Source organism: Rhinolophus ferrumequinum, chromosome 23 (assembly GCF_004115265.2).
Source record: "Rhinolophus ferrumequinum isolate MPI-CBG mRhiFer1 chromosome 23, mRhiFer1_v1.p, whole genome shotgun sequence".
NCBI classification, from domain to species: domain Eukaryota; kingdom Metazoa; phylum Chordata; class Mammalia; order Chiroptera; family Rhinolophidae; genus Rhinolophus; species Rhinolophus ferrumequinum.
This window is the reverse complement of record NC_046306.1, coordinates 18316048-18337292: the sequence shown is the minus strand read 5'-3', so window position 1 is coordinate 18337292 and position 21245 is coordinate 18316048. Positions and strand designations below refer to the sequence as shown.

Genomic DNA, 21245 nt, shown 5'->3' with positions numbered 1-21245 from the left:
CCTTTGCCACGTGTGGACACAGTGAGAAGGCACCGTCTATGAGCTACAAAGTAGTCCCTCACCCGACAACAAATCTGCCAGCGCCCTGATCTTAGACTTCCCAGCCTCCAGAACCGTGAGAAATAAATCGTGTTGTTTATAAGCCATCCAGGGTATGATATTTTTTCCACAGCAGCCTGAAGGGACTAAGACAAATATGAACATGAAGGGCAGGGGGCTAATGGCCAAGGGGACTGGGGGAGAGGCTTAACACCCTTTGAAGGTAGACCCTTCTTTAAATCCCAGGAGTGATTTGCTTCAATGATGGGCGACTTTCTCCCACAAGAAACCTTTTTATAGATCATCCAGTTCCCACCGGGTCTTGCATAGGTGAATAAACAGAAGCCCAAAGAGGGAAATGTGATCACCAACAGTTTTTCAGCCAGTAATAGTTGTGTGGCCTTGGACAATACCCTTTCTGAGCCACAACTGTCCCACAGAAGAGAGCCACCCATATAATTTACATTTTCTACTAACCACATTTAAAAAGTAAAAAGAAATTTGTGAAACTATATTTTATTTGACCCAGTAGACCCAAAATATTTCAACACGTAATCAAGAGAAGTCTTAAAATCCAGTGTATATTTTTTTTTACACTTACGGCACATTTCAATTCAGACTAGCCCTATTTCAAGCCCTCAGAAGCCAGCCACATGACGTTAGGGGGTATAGTACTGGACAGTGCAGTTCTATGCCTCAGTTTGCTTATCTGTGAAATGAGGATAAAATAAGGATAAAATTGTCTAAGTCACTGGAAAAAAGTGACAGCACTTGCGAAACACTCAATACTCCGCCCTGCACTTGGGGCGCGCTGGATAAACCTTGGCTCCTTAGGTCTTTTCTCTCAGGGCACCGCCCTCCTTCAAGTCTCCGCCCTCTTTCCCCACCCCTTCAGGCTCGGGGCGGAAGCAGTACTGTCGCAAACGCAGCGCACTTTACGGTAGCGCTGTCTTTAACCGCAGTGTGGCTGGCTCACGTGTCGCGCGCACTTTTACCTCATTGGCTCTGCGGCCCCGCTCACGGCGCTTTTCGGCAGTGTGGCTGGAGCCGCTGCTAAGAGGGCCACGGTTTGGACGTGAGTGGAGGGAACCAGTGGTTGGCTGGGCCTGGAACCATGGATGTGGGCGAACTTCTGAGCTACCAGGTAGGAGGGACGAGAGGGCTGGGGGACCGTACTCTCACTCCGGCAGGGGTGGCAGGTCGCAGTGCCAGAATCCCTTCATCTCACCTCCTTTCACCTCAGTCAAGGGCCCGGATCCCCTGACTTCTCATGCCACTGAGATCCGAGCCTCTCATTTCACTTCATTTCCTCTCGAGACACTCCTGGTCTCTTTCAGTTCATTCCTTCTCAAAACTCGAGCCCCTTCTCACCCTACCCTGGGGCCTGGTCCCTTCATCTCTTCTGAAGGCCCCAGACTAGCTTCACACCACCCACCTTCAGCTCTCTTCTCCAGTCATTGAGTTTGTGGTGGTGATGGTCGGACAGCATTGGTCTTTCTTGCATTTGAGCCCCAGCTTCTCCACTGACAGGCTAACGTGGCTTTCGGACAAGTCATTTAGCCCTGTTTGAGCCTCAGGTTTTGTATATATCAAACGGAGACAGTGATGACCATCTAGTAGGATTGTTTGAGGACTCTGTCAACTAGTGGATGTGAAAGCTGATTTTAAAGTGTAGAAAGCTGTCACCATGTTAACTGCAGATGTTGGGAGATGTTCGGAATTCTAGCCTGGGATGGGTCCCAAGGAATCTTGTCCCCCTTGCTCGGGGTACTTAGGGGGAAACGGTGGCCTAGAGGGCAGAAAGGATTTGTCCAAAGTCACTCAACAAGTAAGAGCTGGGATTAAGAGCTAGCTCCCAGCTCAAAAATTTTCCTCCCTCTTTTAATTTCCTAAAGAGGCTTCTTGTGAGTGACACTAGAGCTGTTCTTTCCAATATTAGTAGCCACTAGGCACATATGGCTACTGAACACTTGAAATGGGACTAGTCTGAATTGAGAAGTACTGGAACTGTAAAAATCACACTGGATTTGAAGGCTCAGTATGAAAAAAGTAAAATTTTTATATTGACTACACGACCATATTAATTATATCAATAACATTGGTTATTGACCATTTTAATTAAATGATTATTGTGGATAATGGGTGAAATAAAATATATTTAAAATAAATTTCACCCGTCTCTATTTACTATGTAACTATTAACCGCTTTGATGTGGCTACTAAAATTACTATGTAGCTGGCCTCATATTGTATTAGACAGCTCTGCAGTATAGAGAATAGGTAATTTAGAGTCATGAGTCTGGAGCCCCTGTTGCTTGGAATCTTTGTTTTGCTATAATAATAACTGGCTGCTATAACCTTGAACAAAAGACTTAACTTGTCTATGCCTTGGTTTCCTCATCTGTAAATGGAGGCAATGTTGGTACTTACCACATAGGTCTGTTGTGAAGCTTAGACTAATGCTTATCAAAGAGTAAACATTTAGTAGATGTTAGCAGTTATATTTGTGCCACTACCTCAGCTACTATACAAAGAACTGACCTTGGAGACTAGACAGAACTTGTACCGTGTCTCCCCGAAAATAAGACATAGACGGACCATCAGCGCTAATGCGTCTTTTGGACCAAAAATTAATAGAAGACCTGGTATTATATTATATTATATTATATTAATTATATTAATTATATTATACCTGGTATTATATTATATTATACCCAGTATTATATTATACCCGGTCTTATATTAAAAGAAGACTGGGTCTTATATTAATTTTTGCTCCAAAAGATGCATTAGAGCTGATGGTCCAGCTAGGTCTTATTTTCCAGGAAACACGGTAAGCAATGGGGAGAGAGACAGCCAAGAGATTTCTCTTTTTAAGATGGTAATTGAATGTGAAAGAAGAAAGGAAATAGGAGAGTTGTTGAATGAGTGGTTTGTCTATTTGGAGTTAATGGTACTCATTGACTCTTAGAATATCAAAGCGAGAAGAGGTTCATTTATTTGCTCAACAAATGTTTATTGAACCCCTCACTATGCGAGGTGCTGTGTCCACTGAGTATATGACGTTGAACAAAGCAGACAAAGTTCTTGCTTTTGTGGAGCTTATAGTCTGTTGGGAAGTAACAGGATAATAAGTGAGGAAACAAGAATTCAGATTGTGGTAAATGCTTTGAAGAGTACGCAGGTAATATTGTAGAGCAGTGTTTAGCGTGTTAGCCGTTGGGTACATGTGACTGTCAACACTTGAAATGTGGTTAGTTTGCATTGAGATCTGCTATGTGTGTAAAATACACACTGGATTTCCAAGATTTAGTATGAAAAAAATGAATATAAATATATTAATTTTATATTGATTATGTGTTGAAATGATAATACTTAGGATATATTGGCTTAAATAAAATATTATTAAAATTAACGTCACCTTCTTGAAAACTTTTAATGTGGCTATTAGAAAATGTAAAGTTATATATCTGGCTTGTTTGTGGCTTTCCATATATTTTCATTGGACAGTGCTGCTAAAGAAAATAACCTCCGGGAGTAGGAGACAGGACCTATTTAGGGAATACTGTCTGGGAAGGACTCTAAGGAATGGACATTAAAGGACTAAAAGTTGAGAAGGAACCAATCATGTAGAAAGGGCAGAATGATCAAGGCAGAGGGAATGACACATATATAGGCTGTGATGTAGAAGCTGGTGCAGCCCTGAGAGGATCAGAAAGAGCTTCAGTGTAACTGGTACATGCGGAGTGAGCAGGAGATGGCGGGGATGAAGTTGGAGATGCAGGCAGACGGTAGACTGTGTAGGCCTTCCTGTGGGCCATGATAAGGAGTTTGATTTTATTTGGAGAGCTGTGATAGATAACCTCATTCAACCCACGTGTTTGCAAATGAACAATGAACTCCATTTTGGTAAAGGGCCTTCCCTGAGGTGGTGGGCTCAGGTAGCGGCGGAGTTGAAACCAGAATTCTGATCTCCTCATTTCTCGCTCTGTTCATTCCCCACACGCACTATTCATGCATTTTCCTTTCTGAAAGATCAGGGTCCACTCCTCCTGTTACTGAAAGATAGTACAGTCTGGAATCTAGTCTGGAATCAGTCAAATGCACCCATCCTTTTGTGGATGTCTTGAGGATTATCTGAATTAATGGATTCGAAAGCTCTTTGAAAACAGTAGCATTTTATAGATATGAAAGATGCTTCACTTACCTGCATCATCTCTCTAAATCATTATAACCAGGAAGGTGCTGTTTTTAATCCCTGTTGCATAGATGAGATACAAAAAAGTACCTATCTCCTTGCCAGAGCTCCTAACCTCTGTGTGTACTGCTTGCCTACTCTGTGCCAGAAGCTGAGCTAAAGTGCTTTCAGATAAGTTCTTACATTTAATTCTCAACATGCCCTTTGAGGTAGGGGGCATTTTTTTTTTTTTTAATAGAAAAGGACACTCAAGCTAGAGAGGTCAAGTTACTTGACAAGGTCAAAGAGCCACTAAGGAGTGGACATGGAACTGGAACCAAATGAATACCCAAACCTAGTTTTCCATTTTGTTTTCAGATTTTTAAAAACTTTAAATATTGAAGTGTGGTTCACATACAGAAGAATGCGTAAATTTCAAGTGCCATTGATTATGTTACCAATATGACCACTGACGTTCATTTCTCAGGGACATGCGGGAACAAAGTTGTCTGATTTGAATGTCCCCACCCCATAGTTTGATTCAGTAAGTCTCCCACGGGACCTTAGACTTTGCGTTTCTAACAAGATCCCAGGTGATAAGAAGCTGTTGGTCCAGGGACCACACTTTTGATCTCCTGATCTAGAATGATCTACATTTCTTTTAAAATTTTCTCCAGCTGAGACATTCTCCCTTCTCATGACGTTAAGTTATACATTTTCCCTGCCATCCAAGATATTGACAGCAAATCACTTAATCTTTCTGGGCCTCAGTTTCTTTATATGCCTAATGAGGGGATTAAGTAAGTCTCTTGGAGATCCCTTCTTGCTTTAAAGTTCTGTGATACTAATTATTTAGGCCAAAAACTCCAGAGATTTCAAGGATAAAAAAGCTTGAGGTAGTAGAATGAGCTGGGGCTGAAAATCTGAAAGATTTGAGTTTTAATCCTACCTTTATCATTATTTATCTGAGTAAGTCAGGACCAGTCACTTTCCACATCTCTTTTATTTTTTTATCACTTATAAAATAAGAGGATTGGGCTAGATAACTTTGGGTTCTTTCCTTTCCTACAATGCAGAGGCTAAGGTAAGCAAAGAAAATATGTAATGTCAAAAAAATGTTTATTGAAAGTAACCTCTTTTGTTTTGGTTCTCACTAAATTGCACTTTGGGGCCACTTGGTGGGAAGAGTCCAATTTTCTGCTGAGACCGGTTCTTTCCGTAGTAGAACTTAGGTAGCAAGGGCCTCTCTATATGCCTTGTATCATCGACATGTGCTAACTATTCATTTGAGAAGTCAGAATTACAATGTGGACAGGAGGTGTTGGAAAGAGTCTTAAAGAGGAAGCCAGTTATGTTCCCAATATGGAAATGTACTTTTTTGATGCCTTCAGGCTTAGACATCTCATCAAGAAGTGTGCCCAGCAGTTTCTGGGCTGAGAAGTTTCTACTGCATAGATATGTATGTGAACTCCAGGGCATTCTCATTAATTCTAATTCCACAGATGTCTGGAAAAAGTTCTTACATCTGAACTTTTGCAATAAAGAATTCATATGTAGTGCAGCTTGACTCAGTGGGAATAATTTGCTTTGTGACATGAGAAGTATTCTCTGTGAGGCAGATTGGGGCCAGGGACCCTTGGTTTTGGCAATATTGCAGACACCCACTCCTTCTGACACCTATCAGTAATACCATAGCATTGCCTTGGATTGCAGGTGCTTACAGCAATCTATAATCTTGCTGCTTTCCCCATAATTATTTCTTTTTTTGTAATAAAACAAATTTCATGATAATAAACTGGCAAGAACAATATTAAAAGAAAGTATTGGAGAAAAGGAAACCTTGTACCCTAATCCAATAAATATTTTTTATTTTCCTATAGTCCTTATGTATTTTGCATGGCTATATCTATTGTGGTTTGTGTTCTATAGTTTCAATTTCACATTGCCAGAAATATTTTCTGTGTTTCTACATAGTCTTCATGTTATTTTTAATGTTTGCATGTTTTTGCTCAAGTGATAGACTGACCATTTTCCCCTACATTGTTCCTCTATAATTGAGTATGTAGGTGGTTTTCAGGTTTTTGTTCTTGGAGATAATATTGCAGTGAATTTCTCTATTTGTGTGGCACTGTTTTTCCTTCTCATCTGTCCTTAGTAATTACCATGTACCATTTCCTGTGCTAAGTATTTCATGTTGTACTAAAATTACATTAAGACATTATCTGGACCTTAAAGAATTCATAATTGAAGGAGCAAGACAGACATTTCAACAACTGCGTGAATAAAGTATTATGGCAGCACAATGAAAGGAATGATGAGATAATGCCTGGAGAGGGGATGGCTTTGGTTTGGTCCTTGAAGAAAAGGGAGATGACATTGGAATCTCAGCCTTGATGAATGAATAGGAATTCTGTGGGTAATGAAGGAGGCCGAGGAGAGTCATTCTTGACTAGATTAGTGAGAGCGAAAGCATGGGAGTGAACTGTTCCAAGCATGGAGTAAATGGAGGGGAGTGGCAGGAGCTGATGGGGTCGCTTCAGCTGTGGTTCTGTTAAGCAATACATAGTCTTTTGTCTTTTATGCTCGTATGGAATAATCCTTTATCAGTTTGCAGTGCTAAGAGCAGTGTTGTGTCCTGGTTTTACTGCAATCTCGATACTACTGGTTGTCATAATTTCAGTTTCCCATTAATCTAATAGGTATAGAAACTGTTAGTTCAAGTTTGCTTTAATAGTCATTTTTTTCTCCTTGTGTGTGTTTATCATTTGAAATTCTTATTATCTGCCTCTTTCTGTTAAGGTAGTGTTGTAGTTGAGCTTATCTGTTGTGTTATTTGTTGATGGTGTGTGTGTAAGAAACTATTGGAAGCCTGAACACTTTGTGCTCAAATACATTTTTCGTTCTGTGCTGGCCCCATTTGGCCTATAACCCTGAGACTATTATCCTAATCGTGATATCATTTTATAGCATCATGAAATAGGCTCTTTTTGCATGACAGTTTAAACTGGTGCTTTTCGAAGTTACTTTTTGTTAGTAGTGAGACTATAAATAACAGATAAAGAGCTATTCTCACATGCTATTCCCATTTCAGGGCGTTTTCTGTTTCATCCCCCGAATGATTTTTTTCTTAAGTTCATTTCCTCCCTTTGCAACCTTCTTATCCTCTCTCCTCTCCCCTGGTGCATTCTTTAGAAGCTCATAAAACACGTCTTTATGTGCCTCCTTGCACACTAGACGGTGAACAGAGAAGCAGAGACCAGCACCTAGCATTGTCTCCCCCATGACTGATGATGTCTAATAAATGATTATCTAATGATTGAGTGAATGAGCTAGTACATGCCGTCAAATATGCTCTGTTTATTTCCCCCTTTAGGAAAGCTTTTGTTCTAACATTGTGTTTGCTTGCTGGCTTGTATCTCTGCTTTCATGTTAGACTTCAAGCAAGTTTGATTCAAATCTTTAACTTCAGAATTGACCTCTTATGCTCGATACTCTTGCTCGATACTCTCGCTATAAAACCTGTATTCTTTTTTACACTTTTTATTTCGAACTGATTTTAAACTTATAGAAGATTTGCAAAAATACTAAAGAGAGTTTCCACATACTCCCACCCAGCATCCCCGAAAGTTAACATCTTTTAGAACTACAGTAAAACGATCAAAACCAGGAAATTAACATTTATATACTAGTAACTAAACTACAGACTTAATTCAAATGTCACCCGTTTTTCCCCTAATGTCCTTTTTCTGTTCCAGGATTCTATCCAGGATTCCGTATTACATTTAATTGTCATTTTCTGTGTCTTTTATGATCTTGACATTTTGAAGAGTACTGGTCAGTTATTTTGTGGAATGTCGAACACCTAACATTCTTGAAGGTTGCCAATACCCTCTTTGCCAAAGATTTTCTGGAGCCTTATCATTCTTGATTCTTCACTAAAATTTGATTTCGTAACTCTGTTCCTCCTCATCTTAGAACTCATCTATTCTTCTGTCTTGCAGCACTTTTGTGTAGGCAACTCTTAAGTCACTAGCCCTGATTTGAGTTTCGTGTGTCTACTGCACATTCTGGCCAGATGTTCAGGTATCACATAATTCTCTGCATCTCTCCACCTGCCCCGCCACCTACCCCGAGTTTGCCTTTTAATCAGGGGTGTCACTGTTCAGCAGACTTGGAGCGACTTCTCAAAGATGAAAGGGCTCCAAGCTGAAAGACAAGCTTCTTTTCCTCATGGATCCTACAAGCTCGTGAGCAAGTTCCTCTGTCTCAGGAGTCAAGCAGGTGTTAGGAGCTGAAAATGATGAAGTCCCAGTTCTTGATCGTGGAGCTCACAGTCTAACGGGGACATCTACCAGATTTGAAAACGGATAATCCAGTCGAAGTGCCACTGCTGTTTACAGAGGCGTGAACAGGAGGTGCTGGCACAGAGGCAGGTGCAGCTCTGCTGCTGGCAGGTTGGGAGGGCTTTGCAGAGGACTTGCTGCTTCTTCAGGAGTCTTCCCTCTATCCCCGCCTTTCTGTCTCAACTGCCATCATCTTAGTTTAGATGCGTGGGACCTGGTCAAGTAAGTAGCTTTGTAGTTGGTCTTTTTATCTTCATGGATCTCACATTGGAATGTGGGTTGACTTCCTCCATAGGCCAACAGAACACTCCTCTCTGATCAGGATTCAGTCCTACCTATTTCAGCTTCCCTGGAGGTGGGTCTTATTGAGATGCCTGATTTTGGGGACGAACCTGAGGAAGGCAGCCTTACCTTTGTGCACTCTCTCACTAGGTCGTCATTGTTTAAAGTGGGGGGTTGAATTTATAAGGCTTACCCCAATAGAGAAGTTTTCATCTATAAAAACGACAACATTGAAGAATGTTGTGGCTGATTCAAAATAGCTTGTCAGCACTGTTGGGAAAAACCATTGAAAGCACATGACCTGAGTGGGCCCATTAGGCTTCTTCCAATGTTCAGTGCAGTAGGAACACGAACTCTGCTCAGACTGCCTGTGTTCGAATCCTGCCTCTGCTCGTTGCTACCGCTGTGACCTTGGTTCGGTTAATTGAGCCCTTGAGGCCTCAGGTCTTCATCTTTAAAATGGACATATAATTATATATATAATATATGTATTATATATAATTATATAATATTTATATATATATAATTATATAATAGTGTTTAGCTCTGCCTCACCATCTTTTTTAAAAAAAAAATCTCTGCTTTACCATCTTTCTTTTTCATATAGGATTAAATGAGACAGTGTGGGCAGTGGGCAGTAGTGCAGTGCCTGGCACATAGTAAGTACCCAGGAAATGTTAGCTGCTACTTTTTATTATTGATGTAATTGCAAGCCATGCACATGCTGTAGCAAAAGAAAAAAAGAATGTTTTTCTTGCCTTCTACAAAGCTGCTTTAGTATTCCCAAGGTCATCGGTCCCTTGGAGATTAAGATTTAGAATGCTCTAGAAGGAAATGAGAACAGTGTGTCCCCCACACATGCTGCAGTACTGGACTGTAGTCAGTAGCTGAAAGCTCACCCTGTCCCACCAGTTTGCAGCCGTGGACATCAAGGATTGTGTTATCAACACAGGAATGCTTTTTCCCAGGTCTCATTAATATCACTAGGATATCTCAGTTTCTCTCTTTTCTAATGCCAGGAATCTCATTTACAAACTCTTCCTTTTTTTTTTCTTTCCCCTAAACTTTGTGAATGAAGTGGTTGGTTTCTGTCTAAGTCTTTTATAGCCGTGGAGAAACTGGAGTTAGGAGACGGTATAGCAGGAATTCTCTTACCTTCTCCACGGTCAGCCGTTTGATTCTCGTATTTCAGCTGAAGAGTTCAAAACCATTTTCTTGTCCGTGGAATTCCAGGAGTGACTGATCTGAAAGTGTTGGCCTAAATTTTAGGACCCCAGCTCCATTGTGGGTTGGTAAATAGAAACTGGATTCGCTTCATCCCAAGTTCAGCGAAAGATTTAGTGAGACTACTGCAGTGCATTTTCATCTCTGAGCTCCTTTTAGGTGACCAGTGGCCTGTAAGCACATTATCCACTTTGGCTCCAGGCTCCACAGACTTCCCTTCAGCTGCCCAGCAATGTCCACAGTCATTGACCGAACTGAGGAAGATTTGAACTGAAGCGCAGATATTATGGTGCTTCTCTCTGAATGTGTCCGACCATATTCCGAAGGCAGGTGTGATTGTGTATTAAGGAGTTTGTTTGGCGTTATTCATGCGCTCATTCTGTTAGTAACATAACATTGAGGATTGATTATGTTTTTTATTTGACCCCTCTCTTTCCAGTAAGAGCAACTGAGTTTAAAATTACTTTAGGATCTTTAAAACTCTTTTGCTGCGATATTCGGATATGTTTTCCTGTGGCTTGCACCATCAAGAACAAAGATGTTTTGTATGCCATATTGTGTAACATTTTGTGATAAATTTTTTATGTCATCAGTGCCATTAGATTCTAATTTATCTATGCTTTGATTGATGCTACTTAGTATGTTTTGAGTATTTTTTACTAAAATTCAATACAATGATAAATTTGTTACCATATAACAAACGTTTAAAGTAAAAATAATGTCATTTATGTACAAAGCAGCTCAAAATGTTATTAAATGCATAAAATAGTCAAAAGATCGACTTTTTGTATTTTGTGGATTTTTGACACATTTTTGGGAAAAACTTGAAATCAGCACAGTGAAAGAGTTAATAGACGTAAACGTTAACCGTACATCAGTCCTCTGGTGGTGTATCGTGTCGGGATGCTATTTTCTTTGCAGCTTTGGATAAAAAGAAAAGAATTGCAGCTATAGTTTGTCATGTTATCTTTTACCAGCCGCTTTGCACATTAATGCTTCCATGGAAATGGCTACTGTGTTTCCGCAAAAATGAGATGTAGCCGGACAATCAGCTCTAATGTGTCTTTCGGAGCAAAAATTAATATAAGACCAGGTCTTATATATGATAGTAAAATAAGACCGGGTCTTATATATGATAGTAAAATAAGACCGGGTCTCATATATGATAGTAAAATAAGACCGGGTCTCATATTAATTTTTGCTCCAAAAGATGTGTTAAATGTGCCCATGACCTTTGGAAGTGTGGGAAGCTTTTACTCCATTAAAACACTTGGAGAGCTAGAGATTTTGAGTTTTTGTGCCTACATTTTATAGTTTTGGAGTTTTGTTTTTGTTTTTTGTTTTTTTTGTTCTTGCCTCTTTGGTGTTAGCTGTCACTGCTTAGTGTTATTATTTGTTTGATAGGATTCTATGTGACATTTGAGGCCTTGTCTGCTTTCTTTTCATGCGTCGTGAAGAGTTGAGGTTGTTGGATGAATGAGCCATTAATATTCTTCGTCATCTTTGGATGAACTGTAAAACTTTAGGGCTTTTCTATTAGATACTGAAGCCTGTAAGATATTAGAAATCACGTTAGTGTAACTTGTCTTTGTTTTGCATCTAGCATTTTCTGTAGCATCTCTTTGCCTACCGCTATAATGCTGGAGACTGAAGAATGTCTGAGTAATTACTACTGCCCACTAATGAGTCTTTCAGGAGAAGCTAGCTCTCAGAGAGAGGGGCTTAATCTGGCCTGCTGTCGAGAGCCCTTTATTTTTCATGGCTGCTTATCTTTCTGGAGGGGAGCGATTTACCTGTCTGATTGCTTGACCCGGTATCTTTAAGCTAGTCTTAAATTCAAATTCACATGCCCGCCAGCCCTTGAAACCTAGATTGGAGCAGCCACCTGAGACCTGTGTGCTTGTTTCCAATCTGTTCATGCCTCTGCCCAGTTCCTGTCCTGTGCGTGGCTCTTGGCACTCTCTCCTTTCCCCTTCTCCTCCCAAAGCGCGTGAGCTCACGTGCATTCACGTACGCGCACACATACACTTTCTTTTGGACTTAGTACATATCTGCTCACGGGTTCCCAACTACTGCCTCGTCCAAAAGGACTCTGGCTGGCTGGAACTGGGCCTACTCCATATAGTGTGCCTTATATGGTGTACCCTGCCTTCACTGGGCCTTAAAGACCCAACCTTTGACCTCAGCCCGTGGTAACCACTGTTGCCGGCCCATTGGATCCTCTTGTGAAAGAACAGTTTGGGCAAGACCCTACCCAAGAAGCTTAGTTCTGCAGCTCTGAGAGTCTCCCTTTGCCATTGTTTCCCAGTCATTCACCAGGGATTGGAGATGAACCAACCAATGTTACTAGGGCCTGGTGACACATGCTCAGAGGCAGGCTGTGAGCCAATCCAGATTTTCGAAGGTTGGTACCTTTCATTTGGATTAGTGACCCAGTATTGAACCTTTCATTCTTTATTCAACAAGTATTTATTAAATGCCAACTAAATGCAAGATGTTATATTAGACACTGGGAGTAGTGTGGTGCGAAAAACAGTCTCAGTCCCTGACTTTATGGAACTTATTAGGTTAGTTCCAAAGTAATTGCGGTTTAAAAGTCTAGAAATAATTGCAAAAACCTCAATTACCCTTGCACCAACCTATATATTCAGGGAGGCAAGACACAATAAACAAGAAAAATAAATGCGAATAAATAAGAACACCTGAACAAGCAAACGAATACTAGATAAACAAAAACAAGATACTCAGGTAGGGATATGAAGGGAAAAATGAGCTGATGAAATAAAGTGATAAGGGCATCAGAAGGTTCTAGAAGCCTCTCTGAGGAGGTAACATTTGAGCTGAGGCTCTGAGTGAGAAAGATCTAGCCATATGAAGCACAGTGGGAATAGCAGTGTAGGCCAAGGGAAAACCCAATACAGAAGCCTAAGGTGGGAGGAAGCGTGTCATGTTTGAGGCTAGTGAAGAGGGGACAATTGAGATAAGACAGAAAGGTCAGTCAGCTGTGGGGAGGAGGGGAAACCCCAAAATGTTTAGATTTTATTATTGTGAGTACAGTGGGAAGCCATGAGGGGTTTTAAGGTGTGGAGTGACACAATTTGGTTTATGTTTAAAAAGACCACTTCATCTGTGTTCTGCAGAAGAGATTGTAGGGGAGCAATCGGCCAACTTATATAGCTGTTCAAGGTGGGGTAGAATTCCCCTTTGTGCTGCAGAGGGCTGCAGCTGAAGCCCGGCTTGCCCTGGGATAATTGCTTTCCTGCCTAGGTTGTTTTCGGAATCTCCCAGTTCTGAACATTTAATCTGCGTCCTGGCTTAATCAAGAAGCAACACCCTCCTAGTGCCAGGCTTGGCACAGAAACGGTGGGCACCGTGCCTTTTGTTGAGCACCCTGGCCTGGAGAGAATGAAACCAGCAGCCCCCCGGTGGACCAGAGGACAATGCAACTGGCCCTTGGCACCTGGTAACTTGTAGGAAGCTTTGGAATCCATAAACTTTATGTGCTTCGGCAAAACAGTTGCAGATGGTCTGGACTGATGATTAAATATCACTGCTCTTCTGTCCAGATCTACTGCGGCCATCCTCTCCATGTCTGGTTCTGCATTACAGTGGGTAATTAAAGGGGCACAGCCACTTCTAGTTACTTCTAGGACATCTCTTTCAGTGGGCTTAGGGAGAAATTTCAGTTTCTGCCAGTTTTTGTGTAAGTGATTGCAGTGAGCAGTGGCTGTGAATGGTGATGTTTTTTTTGTTTTCAAAAATTTAAAAACAAACTTAAAAAGAACTTTCCCGAATGAAAGGGAATAATTGCCTGCCGTTGCTGTTTCTGCTGATTCTCCACTGGGAGTTCTGCCATCAGACTTGTCAGAGTTGGTTGGCAGGGACTTTTTCTCCTGAGTTAGCACATGGAGATCTGAACGGGCAGAGATAACACAAATTAGCAATGGTACAAGCATATCTGCAGAGGAACAGATTTCCTTTTGACCAGAGGTACCATTGGGCACCACCCTAATTCTTGATGCATCTCTTACCACAGATGACAGGACTTTTCAGCAAAGAAAAAGAATTGCTTAAGCACCACCTGAGCTGGGCAATTTTTTATAAGACTTTAGACTTTCAAAGGCCCTCAGGCTGTTCAGCCTGCCAGTGTAAAGTCACTGAATATTATCTCTCTGGCTTCTCACTGGGGATCCTTGCACCTCACTCAGCATAATGAACTTGGGGAGGAAGAAATTCTGATTTTTTTTTTTTTTTTTGCCAAAGATTTCTTCTTCCACCCCCACAGAACTTAAAAGGACACAGAAGGCTCAGGGAGAGAATGAAAAAAAGAGATGGTGTTTGCCTTCTGGCTGACATGTGCCAGTGATCACATGGGGATTCCATAATGAAGATTGCAAATCACTTTCCATCTTCTCAGAGACTGTCCCATAATTAGAAGATCAAACATTTTGTTTAAATGAGTCATTTTCTCCCTACCACCTCTGTGTGCTCTAAACCACGATGAGCGCAAGATGGAAACTGGTTAACTGGTCTGATATCGGGCTCTGCGTTCTAGTTGTGATTGTCAGCAAGAGCTGAGGAAGTCTTAATTTAATTAAAAAAGCAGTTTTTAGCCGTGGTTCACGTTGCGTGAGGCAGAGACGCTTTGGACCATGCAAACTTTTGATTGATGAGTGCGGTGAATACGGCTCTTTTCAGGACCGTGACACCGAGCCTAATGGGGTAATGTGGGGAGGTAGGTGTGCAGCTGGGCTTGAAATAATTGCCTGTGCGAAAATGGCACATTTGCCTTCCATTGACAGATTGTCTTTGTGTTTGTGGGAGAAGGGGGTTACTCAGAGGAATGGTATATTCCTGATTTGAAAGGAATGAAAAGCAGCTCATAGAGGAGCTTACGGAAAGTGCCATATTTCTAAATGAAATAAAAACAACACGTGTTTTCTCCGCCCTGTGCTACCCAGCCAGAAGAACAAAACAAAGGGCTGGGGACTACCAGGTATTCAAGCCCACTGAAAGCCAGGCTTTGTGCTGTTTGATTGTGTGTTATTCCTTCTCATCCTAACGGCAACCCTGGGAAGTCGGTGTTCTTAGTCTCATTTTATAGACGAGGAAAGGAAGTTCCCAGAGGTTTAGTACCTTGCTCAAAGATACCCAGGAAATAGGTGGTAGAATCTGTTCCCTGATAGAGGACTCCGCTGGATGGAGGTCACTTAAAAAGAGAAGCATCCTAGAGAGGAGAATACAGCAGATTGCCAGCATTACCCTACCTTGTACTTGCCTCCAGTCTACCATGTATGTCATTCTTGTCCAGAGGACACCATGTACTGGTTTTCAAACCCAGGGGAGCAGAGCACTGAGCGTTAGTTACCATTCCCAGGGGAGGATGCCAAAGCCTTCTGCCCATTGCATCTTGGAATTGGAGTTGCCAAGGAAAACACAACATGGCTAAGCCCTGGATGGAACAGTGCTTTATTCACATAGAGAAGAGATAGCAAGACCAGCTTTAGTGCACGCTCATCCCTTGTGGGAAGTGCTCCCCCTTGCTCTGTAGCCATGCGGGGCATTTGGCCTGCACGCAACCCTCTTTCTTGCTCAGAAGGAGCCCGACCTAAAAGCCCGTGGTGTGCTGGCGAGCCGTTGACCTGCACGCGTCAGCAGAACAAAGGAACAGGAACAATCCTTGAGTCTGAAACCAGGAGAGATATTCCCACACCAGGTGATAGGCCTGACGCCGGCCGAATGAACTCTCTCTCTTGGTAGTGAAGTATTCCGGGCCCAAGGCCCATGCTTCTGCGGCTAAGTGGGGTTTTGAAGTACTGCGTGCATGAGACTGCCTTTCCCAACTATTCTTTATTGAAATGACTTGATTACGTGTCTTTCTTCCCAGGGGACTTTGCGTTCTAAAGGGCCGTGACCAGATCAGTGCCTGCTGTATAGTAAATGCTCCTTAAATGTCTCTTGACCAAAGAAAGGAAAGAGTGAGAAATGAATGGATGAAGCAGCCAATTATTGATCGGGCCCTGAATTTAGGTATCTTTACATATCTTGTTAGGTTGAGACTTAGCCCCTCTGCAGTTACCTTTTTCTTGCCTCTTTCTTGAGGAGGAGTAGATTAAGCTGGGTTTGTGAATGATAGTGGCCCCAGTCATAGGAAACCCTGGGTTGGGTGAAACTTACTTTAAGTAACAGTAGATGACTTTCAATAAGGGTGATTCCAATACTGTTGTACCCTGAGACTTGACTGGCATTTTTGGTTTTTTTTTTAAAGACTGTGAGTTGTCTCTGACTCCAAAGCAAGAGATTGATAGATTCATTTATTTGCCAAAAATTTACTGCAAGTCTCCTGTGGGCTATACTTGCTGTTTCCTCTTTATCCAGAAGTATAGGCAAATAATAATAATAATAATAAGAGATAATAAAAATAAGATTAGTTTTTATTTCGTGTTGGTTGTATCTGGTGTATCCATTTCTATTTGATATTTTTTCTTATTGAACATTAAGTACTTTTTCTGGGTTAGGCACTTCTTCACTAAGGGGGCTTTCTTCCAAGGATGAGACAGATTTGTCCAAGTGACACACCATAGTAGTGACAAACTTAGCTGTCTGATGACCAAAGTCCATTTTTTTCTCACTGGGTCATGTTCTCCTATTAATAGGTCTGGTTTAACACCAGTTTCTTACGTGCTTTATGTTTTGTACAGGCCTGAAACACCCATGGGCTTCTAAAACGGCAAGTAGTAGAGCTGCTAAAAGTTTATTTAAGTTTAAGTAGCTTCGGGGAACAGATCTGTGCTAAGCACAGATCTTACTACATCCTGCTGTTAAGGCAGGTTGATTTCCCAGTCACATGGTGGTGGTATGATGCAGTGGAAAGAGCCAGAGCTGGAGGCTTAGATCGACTGGTGGTGTTTGAATGCCATCTCCACTACGTATTTTCTAACTCTTTGACCGTAGGCAATTCTCTAAGCAAGCCGCCTGAGTCTTGGTTTCCTCACTTGAAGGCACAGGGAATGGAATTAGCAAGATCAAAAAGATAATAAAATGTTAAGTTCCTGGTACATAATAAGCACATAGTTGATGGTAATTATTATGTAGCTTGGATAATCACTTGGTGAGAAAGCTGTAGGAATAGTGATTCTCTGACCTCAGTGCCTCCTAAGAAGTTTTGTGAGATTTATATCTGACTGTGTCTATTGAGGTCCTTCCTGGCTTACTTATACAGCTTTATGCAGCTTTGTTGAAAAGGCGTGGCTGGCTGAATCCCCTGGTGTTCGGGGTTTTTCAGCCAGTGTATCTCTGTGGGTTTTGGTATGTTTACCTGGAGTCTCAAGTTTCTAAGTAATTTCTGTCTGAGACAAGTGAGTAGGATTGATGTCAGGCTGCTTTAACACAGGTGTTATAAACAAGATTAAGAGGTTGTTGAAAAGATATCAGTGGAGCTCTGGGGCCAGCTTGCTGGAGTCATTCTAAATTGACAGCTAATGGATAGTTTGCCTTGATGGCTCTCTCTGAGTTGGTAACTGACATGAGATTCACCCACAGAGGAAACCTCCTTATGAAAATTCATTTTACTTTCCTTTATCAGATAGTAAAGCTATCATAACATGTAACAATGTCTTTGCATCATGCAAAAAACAGTTGCCATTGCACTGTTTTAAGACTTTGTTTTAAAGGGAGCCAATTCTTTTTTTTTTTGATACCATAAGCCTGCCAAGCTTCAAAGAAAACTTTAAAAGGGGGGCAGATGGTCTAGACAATTTATGTATGTATTTATGACACTTATTTAATTATCTTTCCTTGGTAGAGTTTTTTCCTGCCCACCATGATGTGTGTTTTGCCTTATCTAGTCTACTAGATTGCTAGGAAATTGAGTATCCTAAAATGTTCTTGAAGTGAGCATTTATTAGTTTAAAATTGCTCTGAAGTCAATATTAGATCCTCCCTGAGAGAGTTGTGGTGGTGGGGATAGAGCTTAGAGTGAGGATTTGTAGGTGGCAAGAGCCATTTACCCAGGCTGCCAGCGAATTCCTTTTGATCATATTCCGCGTGGCGTGGCTAGGTTCTCTGTGTTCTGTGTGGAGGGAAGATTTTTACTCTAAGAATAACTCGTTCACAATCCTTGTCTTTATTGGGAATGGAGGTATTTTGCTAACTTTAGTGGTTTGTAAAGCTTCTAGAAATAGTAAAACCTTTGAGTTGAGGAAAATAAAGTGCATCTTAGACAACAGCAGATGTGAAACCATCTATTTGCATTGTTTTTGAAGGACTCATTAACAGGCATGTATTGAGGCCATAACACCCATACTTAACTCAGCACTCAAATGCTAGTAAGTATCTTATATAATCTGCCATATTTTCGGATTCTAAAGTATTATCCATGTTGAAAAATACTCTTTTTTAACAAGATACTCAAGGTAAAGTTTAAAGTGAGTTCTGTCGTCCTTGAAATAAATGTGGCAGCTGTTATGTAATAGACTTATGTGGAAAAATTTTAAGCTGTAGAAGAAATAATGGTCATAGTTAAGGTCCTCCTAGGCTCCTGAGATCAGAACTGTGTCGGACCCTGAAGGAATTAATGAGCAACTGTGGAGACCGAAATTTTGTAAATGAACAAAATGATCTGTGTCTCGCTTACCGTCTGGTTCTCACTTATTCAGTCCTAAATCCTTCATTCCCCCCACCCCCTCCCATTTTCTCAAAGCATCTTCTTTTTTCTTTCCTGTCGGGGTACACCCTTTCCCCCCAACCGCTCCTTTTATTTGAGAGGAATGCAGTTTTGAATCTTGGCGATGACCTCAGAGGCAACTTGTAGAAAAAGTAATTAAAGATTTCTTTGCCCCACTTTACTCTTAATGAAATCGTCCATCGCTAGAGGCAGCATTCCACTGTCTGGAGACTTCTCTGTCAGCATAATTACCTGTAACAGGTGTGCCAGGTAACTTGCAGAACCACTGTGTGGGTCTGATGTTTGCTGAATGCATGCTCTACCACCCTGCGACCTCTGTGACACACTTACCTTTGTGGCACCCAAAAGAAAATGTGAATTTATTGTAGCTGAGCCTTGGTTTAAAACTATAAATAATTTGAAATAGTTCTGCCATATTGATTTGTTAATGTTTAAAACTTCATAATGGACTGGTGTTAATAGCAGGTTCCCCTGGGCCCGGTGTGGATTTCCCAAAGGATCTGGGGGGCGGAATTCTTACTGAAATCTCCATATAGAGAGATGGCACTAAGCTTTTCTGGTAGTGAACTTCCGAACGGGCAAGGAACAACTACAGAAAGGAGCTTTCCTGGCTAAAGGCATGGGCAGAAAAGGAGCAGAAGGAATTTTAATGTTGGTTGAAAGATGATGGCAGCAGGGAGAGATGATACAAATTATGCCTTTGAGCTGATAGTTTCTGAGGTTGTAACTAAATAAGGAAAGGGGTTTGGAGGTTGTGTATACTGTTCCTATTATATATACATTGTCGTGAGAGTTAGATTTCAGACCCAGTTCTGTGGCTTCAGGCTCAAGTCTGGTCACTTCCTTGAGTCTTAGTTTATTCATCTCTAAATTATGAGGGGGCCAGTTTCCTTCTTTTGCATGTGGCCGTCCAATTTTCCCCACACCGTTTATTGAGGAGACTACCCTTTCCTCATTGTATATTCTTGGCTCCTTTGTTGTAAATTAATTGACCATATATGAGTGGATTTATTTCTGGGCTCTCTGTTCTGCTGGGCTGATCTGTCTGTCTGTTTTTATGCCAATACCATAATGTTTTAATTACTATAGCTTTGTAATATAGTTTGAGGTCAGGGTGCGTGATGCCTCCAGCTTTGTTCATCTTTCTCAAGATTGCTTGGCTATTCGGGGTTTTTTATGTGCATTTTCCTGATTTCTAATTAGATTGGTTCCCTTTTTACACGCTTATGTGTGGCTCAGTATTTTTTCTTTTGTGATAATTGTGATTCTATTCCTTGTCAAAGTTGATTTTAAGTAATTCTCAAAGTCTGTTGTGTATGTAGGACTTGGCAGTTAGCAATCATTAAAAGAAATTGAATCCTAGGCTTTTTTTTTTTTCCCCGAAGTCCTGTATCTTTACCTTACATAATCTTACTTCCCTTATCTTACGAAAGGAAATCCTATGAGGTAGCAGAGAAAGGGCAGAACATTTTTATAAATGTAGTGCTAAGTCAAAGGTCACGTGACTCTTAAGTGAGTCACTAGAACCCTGATTTTTCAGACTTTTGGTCTGCTGGTCTTTGTATTGCACTATGTTACTTCTTTTAGATCCGTGTAATTCTGTTCTTACCGGTTTGGGACTGATGTTTTAATATTCCCTCCAGCACCTAATAGAGTGGTGTTCAGGTTTTATTAGCTCAGTAAACACTTCCTGAGTGAATAAATGAATGATGATGGTTCTGGTGTAGCTGACAAAACATTCATAAGTCTGCTAAAATGGAGGTAGTTTACCTTCTGAAATTTTACCAGTATGTGCCTTTGTTAGCCTTGATAAATAAAGAAACCGAATCAACATTCAGCTTTCTAATACAGCTACAGAATTAATCAGAGAAGATGTCAAAATAAATCATAGATACTAAAATATAGTGTGTACTTTTAAAAAGAAATCACCTTTGGAGGTGATGTGAATATATATACAGGCTTTAACAAGGAGTAAGAATATTTTGGTATGAAAAATTGATTAAGTAAGAGTCTCTGTGACTGGTGATTTAAATCATAAATCACATCCATGTTACATGTCAGCCAATCAGATTATAGATCACAAGTGAGACTGGTGGTGATTTTAATTTTTGACACATTGATCCTGTCCCCTATTGTGGACATTGATAAAATCCACATTTTCTGGTAATTATTATGGTCTCAGTACCTGTAATTTTTTTTTATTGGGAATTAAGTAAATGAGCATTCTGTTTTATATTTGCAATGACTTTGCGTTGAGATCTTGAGGAATTTTTGGCACCTGGTTTTTCTTCCAGAAAAAGACGTAGTAACTTGCCATGATTCATTGACTTTTTTTTTTTTTTTTTTTTTTTTTGAGCTTTAAGTCTTGCAAAGGCATAGCATCTAATTATATATGGTATCTGGAATTTTCACTAGGCTAGTTCTTAAAAATATGATGATAATTTCTTACATTGGTATAGCACTTTGTAGTTTACACAGGGCCCTTTGTAAGGTG

At 40.8% G+C, this 21245-nt stretch overlaps 1 protein-coding gene across 1 annotated transcript in view; it reads left to right on the top strand.

The window, feature by feature from the left end:
- The first annotated feature begins 1035 nt into the window (after positions 1 to 1035).
- The window catches only part of CTNNBL1 (catenin beta like 1), a 142543-nt gene continuing 122333 nt past the window's right edge, over positions 1036 to 21245 (top strand). The window contains exon 1 of the mRNA XM_033095138.1: positions 1036 to 1183. Within this exon, the coding sequence (XP_032951029.1) occupies positions 1154 to 1183 (30 nt within the window). The 5' untranslated portion in view covers positions 1036 to 1153. The remainder of the gene's footprint in view (positions 1184 to 21245) is intronic.